Source organism: Blennius ocellaris (genome assembly GCF_963422515.1).
Source record: "Blennius ocellaris genome assembly, chromosome: 10".
NCBI classification, from domain to species: domain Eukaryota; kingdom Metazoa; phylum Chordata; class Actinopteri; order Blenniiformes; family Blenniidae; genus Blennius; species Blennius ocellaris.
The window spans coordinates 7,083,182-7,096,583 of record NC_137659.1 but is presented as its reverse complement, the minus strand read 5'-3'; the positions used below and the strand labels follow the sequence as shown (position 1 = coordinate 7,096,583).

Genomic DNA, 13,402 nt, shown 5'->3' with positions numbered 1-13,402 from the left:
TCTCTTCTCATTTTCGGGTTCCATTTAATTTGTTGACATAGAGTTATATTTTTAGACCTGAATGGATCAGCTCATCATATCAGGGCAGAATCAGCAAAATAAAGAAATGTTGTTTTTAAAAAAAAACCCAACAACTTGTCAAATACATCACATAAATGAACATTCAGGCATAGCCTTCCTTGTTTTCCTTCATGTTTAACCCTTTAAGAGTCGTCTTCAGTTTTAATGATGTGGAAAAGCGTGACGTTAAATAGGACCTGGTGGCCATTGTTCCAGCCATAGAGGGCACGGTCTCTGGCGTTGTAGTCCAACATGGACATGTGGAAATACTGGTTGTGAAAGGGGATGTCAGTGTACTCGTATGTGGAGGTTTTAGTGGCATAGGCGTAGTAAACCTTGGCTCCCGTCAGGTGGGAGTTAGTGATGTAGAGAGTCCCGCAGATCATGAAGGACTCGCCGGCATTCCTCTTTGAGTACTCTGTGTTCCACGTGCTGATGATCTGGAGCGTGTCTGGGTTCAGCTGGCTGATGACAATGTTCCCGGCATTCTGGTTGGTGGCGTAAACGGCCCACAGGCCAAGCTCGTCGGCCATCAAGTCGATGTCCGAGAAGCCCCCCCAGGTGTATGGGTACACGTTGTGGAATCCGGCCGACTCCAAGGCCCGCTGCGTAACCACACGGCCCGTCTCGAAGCTGTACCTGACAATGATGTTGCTCTGCATCTTGTTGTAGTACAAAGAGCCGTTGTACACCACGTGGTTGGTTCCGGCCCATTTGAAAGGCAGGTTGTAGGTTCTGGACTCGACTCCAGCCACAAAGTCAGAGATGGATTTAAATTCTTTCACGATCTTGTTGTTGGTGTAGCTGTCCATGTACCAAACCTAGAGACAAAAGAAGACAATAGCATTTTTGTGATGCCACATTTGCAGGTAAAAAAAGGGAACAATACAACTGAGCCCCCAAGAGCAGAAACATTTATCATCGAATGTGTTGTTGAAGGACCTTGGTCGAGGAGTGTTTCAACAAATGTATCTGAATTTTGGTGAAATACATGAAATATTAGGTCACAAAGTCAAACTTTGAGACACGTCACCAAAAAATAGCAGAAATTTAAATCCACAAATAAAAGTCGTGGTGAGCCAGGTGCAGAAAGCCCTCTCACCACAATAACAAACGCATATCTGCTGAATGCTGAGCTGGTTTGCATTTCCATTTCAAAAGCAGCGAAATCACACACAATAAAAACATGTTCAGAGGTCATATTGCTCCCTGTACATTTATCTATGAGAATATACACATGCAAGTATTTTAGTGTGATCTATTAACCCGATATTCCATATTGACGAAGGCAAAGGTGCTAAGTCGACAGTGTTATTCATCTTTTTTGATAATCTTCATTCATTCATCTTGTTAGTGAACCTGCTTCCACTTCTATGCCTGAAATCTCATGTTTGTGCTTCTTTTCATATGTGAAAACCTATTGCAGATAAAGTGCTATGTCGGAAAAAAAAAATCAGTCTTAATGAAATGAGGGCATTATGTTATGTAGGAGCTGAGTTAAGTTGGGAACAACCAGAGAAAAAAAGAGACTTTTTCTTGTGAATAAATAAAAAATTGAAGGTTCAAATGGGTTGATTAAGACATTCCGTATTCATAGTTGCTCAATAGAATAATCCATCTTCATCCATCTCCATTTTCTCACTTTGAGTGATGTGAACGTATACTGGTCACCAGTCTATCAAAACCCAGAGAATTGAAAAAAACATCTAACCACACATTCACAACAGGCACTAGAGTAACCAGCTTACCTTACAGGCATGTGTTTTGAGAATAGGAAGAAGCTGGATTAACCAGGGAAAACCAATGTCTAACATTTAAATTCTACTACTGTAGTACTGTCATATCAATGTTGGGATCTGCAGGACCACAGAAAGTTTGTTCATTTCTGGGGAGAGACAATATTCATTTGTCATGAGACGCAGTCATGACATGAATTCTGACCCAGGAATGTGATGGCCTTTCACACCTAGAGTGGGGAAGGGGGGGACATTCTCCAGGACCTTCCTCCCCCCTTTCTGCTCACAAGACTCCTCCCCCATGCAATCAGCCAGTCACTGATTGGTTGAAGCTCTCAGGCTTTGACACCTCTGAATCCACACGTGGAACAAAGAGCCTGCGAAGCCAGGCTTCTTTCTAAAGAGACTCTTGCAAAAGCAAACTCCAAGGAGGTGGGTTGCTGCAGAGCAGCTCATCCAGTGTTAGCACACAGCTAACACGAGAGGCCGGCAACCAGAGGCCTCCACTCCTCAACTCATCTGCTGACCCACCACGAGGGTCAGACCTTCCCCTGATCCAGAGACCAGCACCCAGAGTCTGCTCTCCAGGGAAACCACCCGGTTCCTCCAGGACGGGACCAGGGACCCTCACAGAACTTCTTTGTGTTTTTCCTGAACAAGCAGGAAAGCCATCACAGACCTGAGCGATCAGCTCCTCAGTCTGAACAAAGGGACAACCTGGAGCTGTAAAGAAGGACTCCTGAAACATCAACTCCATCTTCTTCTCCTCGGTCTGCAGAACCAGCAACCACAGTTAGCAGGAGGTGCTAACTACAGGAGAAGACGCCAGCTTCCCTCCAGCACGACAACTGAACTCTTCCAAGGAAGTGGTAACAACTGGGCATTACCTGAGATTAGTTAAACTTGATGCTATGCATAGAACTGTTTAACTTTCATGAAGATGTGTTGATTCTGTTACCGTGATCGCGTTCTGTTGATAATGATATTAGGAGCAGTTATCAACTTGTAAACCACTGTTAGCTCTGCCACAGACACAGGGTCTGCATGATAATCTGCTTTACTAACTTGTTAACTCACAATCCTACACATATCACATCAAAGACAACATCACACCATAACCGAACACCATCTGACGACTCCTCACGTTTTACAAGACAAATCGCAGTCACATAAACTCATTCTAGAAATGGTCCCTTAGCAGAGACACACAGGAAGCAGATGCTACGGCTAGCTTCTATTGTTCTTTTGCTATCAGCACATGGCCGAGCTGTAAAGGACAGACCTCCTGTTCTCTGACAACCTCCATTTGGAATGTAGTTTCTTGTGATCCGCCATCTTGTTTTGTAGTTCCATCACTGTATCCAGCTGTATATAGGTAGTTAGAATCTGTGTTTTATTTGTTTTCATTGTTAATAAATATATTTTTGGAATCATACTTGCTGTTTTATTAATGAGCACAAAGGTGAATGAAATGTCGACCTCTTCTGTGTCAAGAACTCCAAAATCCTTCAAGCTTTACTGAAGGTTGAAGGATTTCAACCTTCAGTAATTGTACCAGGATACTGGTACAATTACCAGTAATTACAATTACTGGTAATTGTAATTAATTTAACTATTAATTCAAATTCCCGATTAACTGTTTAGTATATCTTATGAGACTGATATAACTGAATTGGCTATCATTTCCTGTTAAGACAGGTGGTGCTCCGAGGTATCTGATACAGATCAGATTAAATTTCAACATTATTAATAACTATCTTTGATAATTATTAATCATTATCGATAGCCAACCAAAACATAAATAGTGATCCATCTGAGGACATAATGGTCCCAACACAAGAAAAACAGAGAGGGGTTTAAACCCTCACAATGGGCCTAATGCACTACTATAAAGGCAGTTATAATACGGAACTGGTGAATCATAATAAGTAGGCTTGGTTTATTCCACAGTGAAACGTTTCCAATAACACATAACGCTGGGGAGTGAATGCACAAGAATGTACAACTTCTACACTTGTGAATCTGAACACCAAAAAATTATCAAGCGAGGCAAGCTTTTGCTTTTTGTAATTATATGGCTGACTTCATAAAGGTATTTTCTCTTAAGTGCTTGGCTTTCTTAACATCAAGTGCGACTTGACCCCGAGTTCACAGCGCATGAAACTGATCAGATACTTGAACTGTGTAGTCTCTCTTAGTTTAAAATAATACTTTAGCAAAGCCTCTATGTGGATGGTAATACATCAACACTCAAGCTCTCATCATCTCAAGGACTCTCTTCTGCTGAAATTTGTAGTAGGTTTTACTTTTTTGATAAACTTCTTTCAAAATCTTTTTTTGTAATTGCCATGCTGAAGGTGCAGCATCTTTTAAAGTGAAGCCATTAATGCGTTCAGGATTCATTGGAAAATTGACATAGCCTCACCCATTGTGAGCTTGAGCCATTGACTTCAACCGACTCCTTAAAACATGCTGATCAAGGATCCATGGCAAGAAGTAAACAAAGTAGGAGAGAAAAAATAATCTACAAAAAGTCTGTTTAAGTGTTAGGTTTTTCTCTATTTAGTTAGTTCACATCAAACAACTTCAAGCGGTCCTGTGTGAACTATTAAACCGACTTTCAACTTACCCTGTTGTTTTTGGGCGATGCCTGCGGGTCGGTCATCCACGCTCCGAATCTGGTCCCTGAAGTTTTCACCGTCAGTGGTCCAGTGATCTTCATCAGCTTGCCACATGCTGCGAACAAACCACACAGCTCTGGTAACAAACGGTACAATGTTTTGATGAGAATACAGAGTGTTTAATACACTTTTCTCACGCAACAACAAATTTTACACACTCCTGCCCATGAGTCAGAGCTGGAAACATTCTTCTAACAGAGTTTCATATTTGAAGTACTTGAGTTGCACTTAATTCATCTTGCCCGACACTTTAATTGTGCCAAATGACAGTGGGCTATCACTTGCACACTACCTTGTGAGTTTCCTATTAAGAATTGAAGCGCTATTTTATCCAATCAATCAAAGCTTGCACGCAGTGAATACTTAAGCACTCGTCTTCAGCTCTGACAGATTTTCAGCCGCGTCCTATTAGCATTCACGTGTTAGTTATTTATGATGACACAATGACACCAGCCATCTCTGTTGATAAGCTGGCAGTTGTAAAATTGGAGCTTTAGTTATTCAAACCTATTTTGAAGGGAAAAGCTGCTCTGAAAGCAGAATCAATGTTATTCACCAAGTAAAAACCTCACTGGGTGGAACAGAGAAACAATACAACAACCTCAAACTTGAACTGAATGCCTTGGAATGAGCCTGGACTGTCATTTTTCTTTTAGGACTCGGTGTACAAAGTTTTTTGATCTCACCACATTTTACCTCTAACTTTGAAAAATGTGGCTTTAAAAAAAAAAAAAAAGCCAGTGATATTATTTTAGCCTCTGTTAACAGTTCTGTATCCAAAGAACTAATCTGCCCAGAGCTGAAAGAAATATGTCGATGATCCCCTCGCCATGAGATAATCCCAGGTCACCATGCTGGATTTGCTGTCCCATTCTTCTTCTTCTTTTTTAAGTTTTTATAAAGGACTTACTGAGTTTGCTCATACAGTTACGGAGCCTATTTTCCAGGTTTAGGACCCTCTGCTGCAGCTCCTCGTAGTCATATGCTCCCATCTCCTCCTGGATGCCCATCAGCACGCCCGACAGGTTTCTGATCTCCTCTTTGAACTGGGAGATGAGCTTGGCGTCGGTCTTGTACTGCTCCAGGACCGGGATCAGTGGCTGCAGGGATTCCATCTTTCCTTTTAGCTCCTGGAACACAGAGGTGATGCATTTCAAAAAATACCAGTCTTAAGAGATTATCTGTATAGGTGTTAAGTCCTTCCATCTATTGATCTAATTCACCCCATCCAACTCAGGGTCATTTGGAGCTGGAATCCCTGGGGGGGGGGGGGGGGGGGGCTAGTAACGTCGCCAGTCCATCACTGGGTAACATATCGAGACAGACAGTCACACATACTCACATTCACCTGCAAGCAATTTAGAGTCACCAATTGACCTCAAACTCATGTTTTTTACACTTTGGAAAAGAACCGAAGTACACAGAGAAAACTCCTATTGCAGTGTATTTAGACTCATAGAAAAATCATAGTGCAATGACATCATGACATTTAAGTAATAGTTAACTGGTTTTACTTACACCTTATTAAGATTGGTAAGTTTGCAAGATAAAGAAGAAAACCACTCATATTGCATATCATTTAGCCACAGGTTGAAACTTAATAGATATGACTTCTAACTGAAGCCTTGTTTGAAACATTGTTTGAGAAGGAGAATAAAAATACAAATAGAGCATTTGTGAGCAAGAAAAGTTCCTGAAGAAACCCAAAATATACCAAACACATTTCTTTAATGTGTGATTATAGTCATAATTATCACAGTAATTCAGTCTGTTAGTATTGTTGTCCAACTTTGGTTTCAAGAAACCGATCAGGGGAAACACACACGCTCACAAACACACAATTTTAGGCTCAGCAATTAACCTCAAATATATGTTTTTGATCTGAAATCCAGACTGTACCCAGAGAAACCTTATGCGTGGTAATACTTTGCACAAAAAAAGCAGTCAAACCTCGACTCTGACTGGGTATTTTCTCACTGGGAGGCGAAAGCATTAACCACTCCGCCATCATGTAGCCCTTTATGATAAATTCATTGCCAATTACATGTTGAGAAAGTAATCTAATTTAAAAAGTCTGAACGTGCAATCAGTGTTTTTCCGTTAGTAAGCAATTTAACTTCTGAATGTAGAATTGCAAACGACATTCGCTATAGTGCTAATTTTAAAATGTATTTTCCTTAATACCAGCTGTCAGTGAGGTTCTGCTATTTCCCACAAATTTCCATCATGTTTCCACAAGGAGATCTGAGTTATTCCCCCCCCCCCCCAAAAAAAAAAAAAAAAAATAGAAGTGAGGTGGTGCCCAAACACTATCGTTTTCCTACAGCTTTGTCCTTGGCCGCACAGCTCATTGCAGCCAAGGACAGGAATGAAGGTTTATTCATTCAGATGCTGCTCAGGTATCTTTAGAAGTCATCCTTTTCTGGGTATTTTTTCTATGATGTTTCTTACAAAGTTGAACATCAAACAAAAACATACCTGAAAGTTTTTGTTGACGAGCGTCTTCCTATCCGATTCTATCTGTCGGAACTTCGACCGCAGGCCTTTGATCTGACTCTCCATCCTCATGATGTACTGAAAGTCCCTCTGCGTCCGCAGGTTCAGCACCTCGATTGACTGCGACATGTTCTGGACCTTTTGAAGAGAACGACACAGCGAGCCATTGATTTTTCTATCCACCGCCAAATTAAAATGTCCTCCATTTTCAACCGCTGCCATGCTCCCAACTTCTACAGGAACAAATGAGCATTTTGACCTCCAACTTCATTGTCGTTTAGAAAAGTTTCTGATAAATTTCACATGCACTTGGATTCTTACATGGCAGCTCTGTTTTTCTTCTAATTCTAATTGTATTGTAATTGTATTTCTGGTTTTGAATCTTTTTTTTTTTTTTTACTTCTATCTTAAAATCTTGTTGCACTATTTGTCTTGCCTATATTTATTGTTTTCTTATTTCTATTCTATTTTTTTAGGATATATAGCGACACCATAGGATGTCAAATGAGAAGCAATTACGATTCCACTTACGTACAGTGTACGTACAGCAGAATTGACTTGCGTTCACTCTTTGACCTTAGCCTTGTTTAAAAAAAGCTCACTGTACTTCTACAACATGCAAACAATAAGAAATTTGATGCACGCTCTCTTCTCTCCAGCTCCAATGATGACAAACCATCATTATAGGATCATGTCACTAGCAAGTTGCACAAGAGTCATGCATTGTGCTCTGTATACCTTGTTTTGGGGCCTGTGGTTGAGGGATTCTGAAATGGCCTCACTGATGCCCTGAAGCAGCTTAGTACATTAGTGTCAAAGGCCCCATGTGAATGACAGAGAGCAGCCTTTGGTGTACAACATTAAAATGTAGGTTAGTGCAATAATCCCTCACATGGGAAACTGATTCCATTGCTGTGAGGTGTGTTTGTTTGCAAATAATACCAGCAATGTCACAGAGGCAATAATCACATGTGTGGTTTTCAATTTGATGTTTCTCAAAGCGGACTGTTGAGTCCATCAATACTTTGATGAATGTGATTCAAACAAACATTTTCAGTTTCCGAAAATTCAGATTTTTCTTTCTGATGCAAATCAAATTCCCGATCAAATGCATAAAGGCTGAAAGTTTTTAAAATCTAACCAGCCCCGTTGAAGACAACTCCTTTAAGGTTCTTTTAAGGTCAGCTGAAATGTGTTCTCATCTTCACAAATAGCCATTCAGCTGATGTCATCCATGAAATATATGCAGAGGGAGAAAATGGGGTTATGGACCTGGCTGGTGCAATCTCTCCAAGGATTCGGGCAACAAAGAAGCATATGAAGAATGACAGAAATCGATGTGATATGTCTGTATGGGTTCAGGTGTGCTGTTGTGCTTACAGTAAAGGTGTGTGGATGTGTGTATTGGCAGGAACACTGGCTGTTTACGTATGTATGTGTGTGTGTGCATACCTTCTCCAGGAGCTGGCGGAGCTGTCTGCCTTTGGCATCTCTGGAGCACAGATTCTGTTCAGGTGCCACCACGGTGCAGATACAACGGCCGTCTGCATCCTGAGCTGAGCTGTACACCTGCCACCCCTCCTTCGGCCTGATGGTCTGCATGCAGAGACGCGAACACACCCGTGAGCCCACAGCCAACACATCGACAGAATAAACAGTGCTGATGATATCAACATTATAAAACTGCCACACACGCAGAGAAAGAATGTTCTGGTATGTCTATCTACAAGTATGTCATCCATTCATCCACCCCATGCTACCAACAAAGCACTTTGTGATTTCTCTCTCCAGCAACACATAGCATTTCCTGGTCCTGATAAATAATACGAATCCTGTAATTCCTCTCCTCACAAATGCCTTTACAGGGAGTCCTGCAGGAAAACACAGATTCACCAGGTTGGCGAAAGCTTTTCCTTCTTGTTTATTACATTCGATATGCTCTACAGCTGGACTGCAAATATCTACAACCTTGTGTCACAAATTTTTATAAAATTATCTCGATTTGCAACATTAAGTTGATCAGATGCACAAACAGCATCAGTATTTAAACAGCACAATCCTACAATTAAATACTGGTAACCCTTAGTCTGCAGAATCACCATTTTCATTTATTGTTCATTTGAAAAATCTAATCTGGAAGGACACAAACATGAACAACATTTGAACTTTCTCATGTTCACACAACGCTCAGCAGCCTTCGCAGGTTCGAGACAACAAAGTGCGCAGCTTTGTTTCATCCCGCTTGTCCTCGATTGTCAGTCTGAGCAGTTTAAAAAGCGTTTGGAATCAGCCGTGAAAGATCACATACCCCCTGAGCAGGTGGAAACGTAACACCAAGGAGAAAGCTCTCATGACAGTACTAGCAGAGAACTAAATGTTCTCTACAAAAAGAAATGTCAACTCAAACCACTATATGATTTGGGTATTTGTGTTTTTTTCTGCACTTTTTTACAACTCCTCAGTCCAATCTTGTTTTCTTGCCGTTGTCTTAACATAAAAAGTCAAATTTTTACATGAAATCTCCAAAACCCTCCTATTAAGCAGGAGACTGTTATAATCGAAACACTACAGCACTGATTGTTGGCTGTGATGTTCCAAGAGCTTCTGAATCAAAGCTAATTCATTCGTTCTACATTGCCGCGATTGACTTCTATCAATCTCTTTTTAATTTCAACCCCATACTTTGATAACAGGATATTGCATGTCAGTGTACTCCCTGATATGCTGAAATATTCTTTTTATATATACTGTTGAATTCCGTTTAGCTGATTAAAAATAAATCAATGTATTCCTTTCAGTTGACTTTTATAAAAGATTGGCGATACATCTAATAGAATAGAATAGAATAGAATAGAATAGAATGGAATAGAACTTTATTTTGACTTCACTCATCCCCAAATGGGAAAATTAAATTTTGCATTAAACATGAACTACATATGACAAACAAGCAGCATTGTTTTTCAATGTTTATATGGTCACTTGAACTAATTTCCAAAGTATTTTTCATATTCTTAAGGTGAATACATACAAAAATGACAAGGAGGAAAATACACTTGATGAAACAAAGTTGCAATTTATTACCTCTTTCTTTTAGCATGAATATATAATCATATATTTTACTATTTATAAAGGTTAGATAAAAGCCACAAAGAGCAAAACATATTGTATTCATATATGTGGATTTGTGTTAAAATGTTTTTGCATTCTTATACTCAATGCTTGAAGCAGTGGAAGAAAAGGTGACACTGAACTGAAACATCTGAGGTCATGTGTAGTATTTAATAAATTATCAGACACTGAATTGCAGCGAGCAATGCAACAGTTTCTTTTGAGATCACATCTGAATAGCTATAAAGAGAGAGGGAAAAATACATCCTTTTCTGACTTTGAAGTGAAAGGCTGCTGAAAAGAAGCTACTTTCCATAATCTGGTAAAATGGTCTTTCTCCTGTCTCTTGAGTGACGCACATCCTTTCCCCTCATCTCGCTCACACATTTCCTCATAATAAAATGATTCTGTCACCCAGCCAAGCCAGATGCACTCTCCGATTGGGTTTTTTTTTTGTGTGTGTAAGAGGAACTCTGCACAAAGACTTTTTCTTCAGTGAAATAATTCAGACAGCTGGCTCCTTTTTTGTCTCAAGCATTCATTCAGAGTTTTTGACCCATCTGAATCCAGTTTTGAGAATTTCTTCAGCACCTCAACCTTTCCTGCTACAAACCAACTCAACATCAATTCTGCACATTTTCAAGCATAACGACGTGATACTGTGTGAGGACACTGCTTTGCAATCAAGACACAGGCAGTGGGATTGTTCTCTGCATGGGTGGGATGAACCTAATCGACCATTGTTCTTGTCCAAATGGCTTGGTGATCTGCAAGCTGCTCCTTCTCATTTGTGCTCAAGCTCCCAAATGCCTTATTTCTATTTCTGTGGCTTTGTGGAATATTTCTATGAGAAAACAAGGTTTGGAGAACAAAGCAAAACTGGATGAGACGTGCATGGATAAATGAAACATTTTCCTCTTAATGCAGCTTTTTTTTTGTTTTTTTAGTTGGGAGGGGCATTCAGCTTAACTTAACCACAATTCTCAAATTCTTCTTCTTCTTCTTCTTCTTTTTTTTTTTTTTTTTTTTTTACTTTTTTTTTGTTTTGAATATACAAAACTGTCCAAAATTAATTTCAGGCTTATTTGGTTGATAAACAAAAGCGTATTGAGTGTGCTCCCACCTCCACCAATGTTTAAATTCACATTTTCCCCTCAGTAATATTAATATCACATGCATTCCTGCATGTCAGTATCAATGTAGTTGCGTCGACAAGCTTCATCAACAACAGCAGCCAAACATCCAATATTGGCACAGCATACAATCACCTCCACTCAAAAAAAAAAAAGACATTCCCAAACACATGAACTTTACATGACGCACCAAGTTGAATCTCTCCTTCCAGCCAGAAAACAGGAGGCAGTTTTCATTGAACTCACCACTGACGGGCAGTATCCAAACAGCAGCAGCAACAGCAGCGGGTTCAGCACCACGGACAGCGGCCACATTCTGTCAGATGCTCCCGGTGTCTCCCTCCTCCACGCAAATTCTCACGCAAGTTCGCGCACGGCAAAGCTGGCTCCTCCGCGTCCGCTACGCGCTGGTACAAACCCCGCTTTCGTGCGTAGGAGGGGGGCTCATCCATCCAGTCGTCCCGCTCGTTACGCGCGCCATGCAGGGGAGAAGAGGAAAAAAAAAAAAAAAAAAAAAATCTCGTCACTGCGACCTGCGTGGTGAGGAGGGGTGGAAAAGTTTGTGGCACACGAACACGGCGAGCAGCCCGCAAGCGTTCAGGTCACCGGAGTCCTTCTCCGCGGATGTGACATCATCCAGCCGCCTCTCTTCACTTCAAATGACTCGACCTTGCGTGAGAGGAGAAACCACAGGCAGCTGCGCGCAGACAAAAGTTGCAGCTGGCAGCATTCAAGAGCAAATAAGAAGGTGGAGGAGCGATATCAGAGCTGCTGCTGCGTCTTTGTGGGCGTGTGTGTGTGTGTGCGTGTGTGTGTGTGTGTGTGTGTGTGTGTGTGTGTGTGTGTGTGTGTGTGTGTGTGTGTGTGTGTGTGTGTGTGTGTGTGTGTGTGTGTGAGAGAGAGAGAGAGAGAGAGAGAGAGAGAACAAGGAAACAAGCACAAACACAGTGTAGCCTATAGTGTATAGTTAGTTGTAAATTGTACTCTAGTAACAAAATTATGCAGCGTGGGTAATGTTTGTATGACTGCGTTTATGTTGATTTGTGGATGCGTGATGATATTTGTCTTTCTGGAATGATCTATACGTGTCAGTAATTGTATTTGATGTTGCTGAGCAGACATTGTACATTGTACAATGCAAATTTGTACATTTCTACCAACACTTGTGCATGTGCAGTAAATATATAAATGCGTAATTTCTACGCATGTATAAAGCACATGTAAATACTGTTTACTCACTTGTCGAACATGTTCATGTCAGTATGAATGCTGAGATTTAATGCCTACACGAACCTTCAAATGTCTTTGTCTACACCTTGTGTTATTCTCTCCAGCAGGTGAATTTTTAAAGTGGATTTTGGGAGTCCTCAGTCCCCCTGGTGGCGCATCGGACCAAGTCTTGACAAGTGAGAATAATCACATTTAGCCTAAATGTGAGTATCCTCACTGGTCGAGACTTGTCCCGATGTATGTACACCAAATATATTATTACGAAGTAAATATTGTAGTTCAAGTGCAAAACAACATTATATGCACATAAAAAAGCTGTTAATGCATATTAGAAAAAGTTCCTAGTCACCTTAGGAGACAAAATACACAGGAATCAGACTGAGAGCAATTGAAATGTTGAAGAGAATTTTTCGTAAAATCTTCTTGCAATAAGAGACAAATGTCACAGTACACCCCCAGTGGACACCCAGGAGTTTTGTCTAAAAATCAAGTCAAAGATTGGCTTCCACAGCACTTTTTCATTGTTTCAACAGTAATAAAGAGCAGTGTGTCCTGTGTCCTGCCCAGATTGGCAGCAGTGCTTTACTATTCTAAGTTGGATAAAGCCAAATAGAAGATGGATGGATGGGACATGAATGTAAATGAAGGTCAGAGAGAGGGATAAAACAGTAAATTAAAAAAAGATGAATGGTTGATCCTACCACATTCTGGTCTTTAAATTCTGTGATAGATTTAGAAAAAAAAAGAACAAACAAAACAGTATCTTTACTTGGTTTTGTTATTTTGAATAACCAAATCTTGCAGTGGTGCTTTAATTGCAAATTATTTTCAAGGAAATCAATACTCTCCCTCAAACAATTCTGAAAGACCATATACAAGGTCATATACACACATGTTTTTTCATCTGACCCTCTTAAACTACGCATCCTGATTACAGAGACCAATATCACATAGAGGA

General features: G+C 40.5%; 1 protein-coding gene across 1 annotated transcript; it reads right to left on the bottom strand.

Moving 5' to 3' along the window:
* Positions 1–203: 203 nt before the first annotated feature.
* LOC308135026 (noelin-3-like) lies at positions 204–11,529 on the bottom strand (the record flags this gene model as incomplete). The annotated part of the gene is made up of 6 exons (XM_080502890.1): positions 204–881; positions 4,426–4,532; positions 5,388–5,607; positions 6,956–7,111; positions 8,426–8,569; positions 11,461–11,529. The coding sequence occupies 6 exons, from the start codon at positions 11,527–11,529 to the stop codon at positions 204–206; spliced, it is 1,374 nt and encodes a 457-aa protein (XP_080359016.1).
* Positions 11,530–13,402: the final 1,873 nt, after the last annotated feature.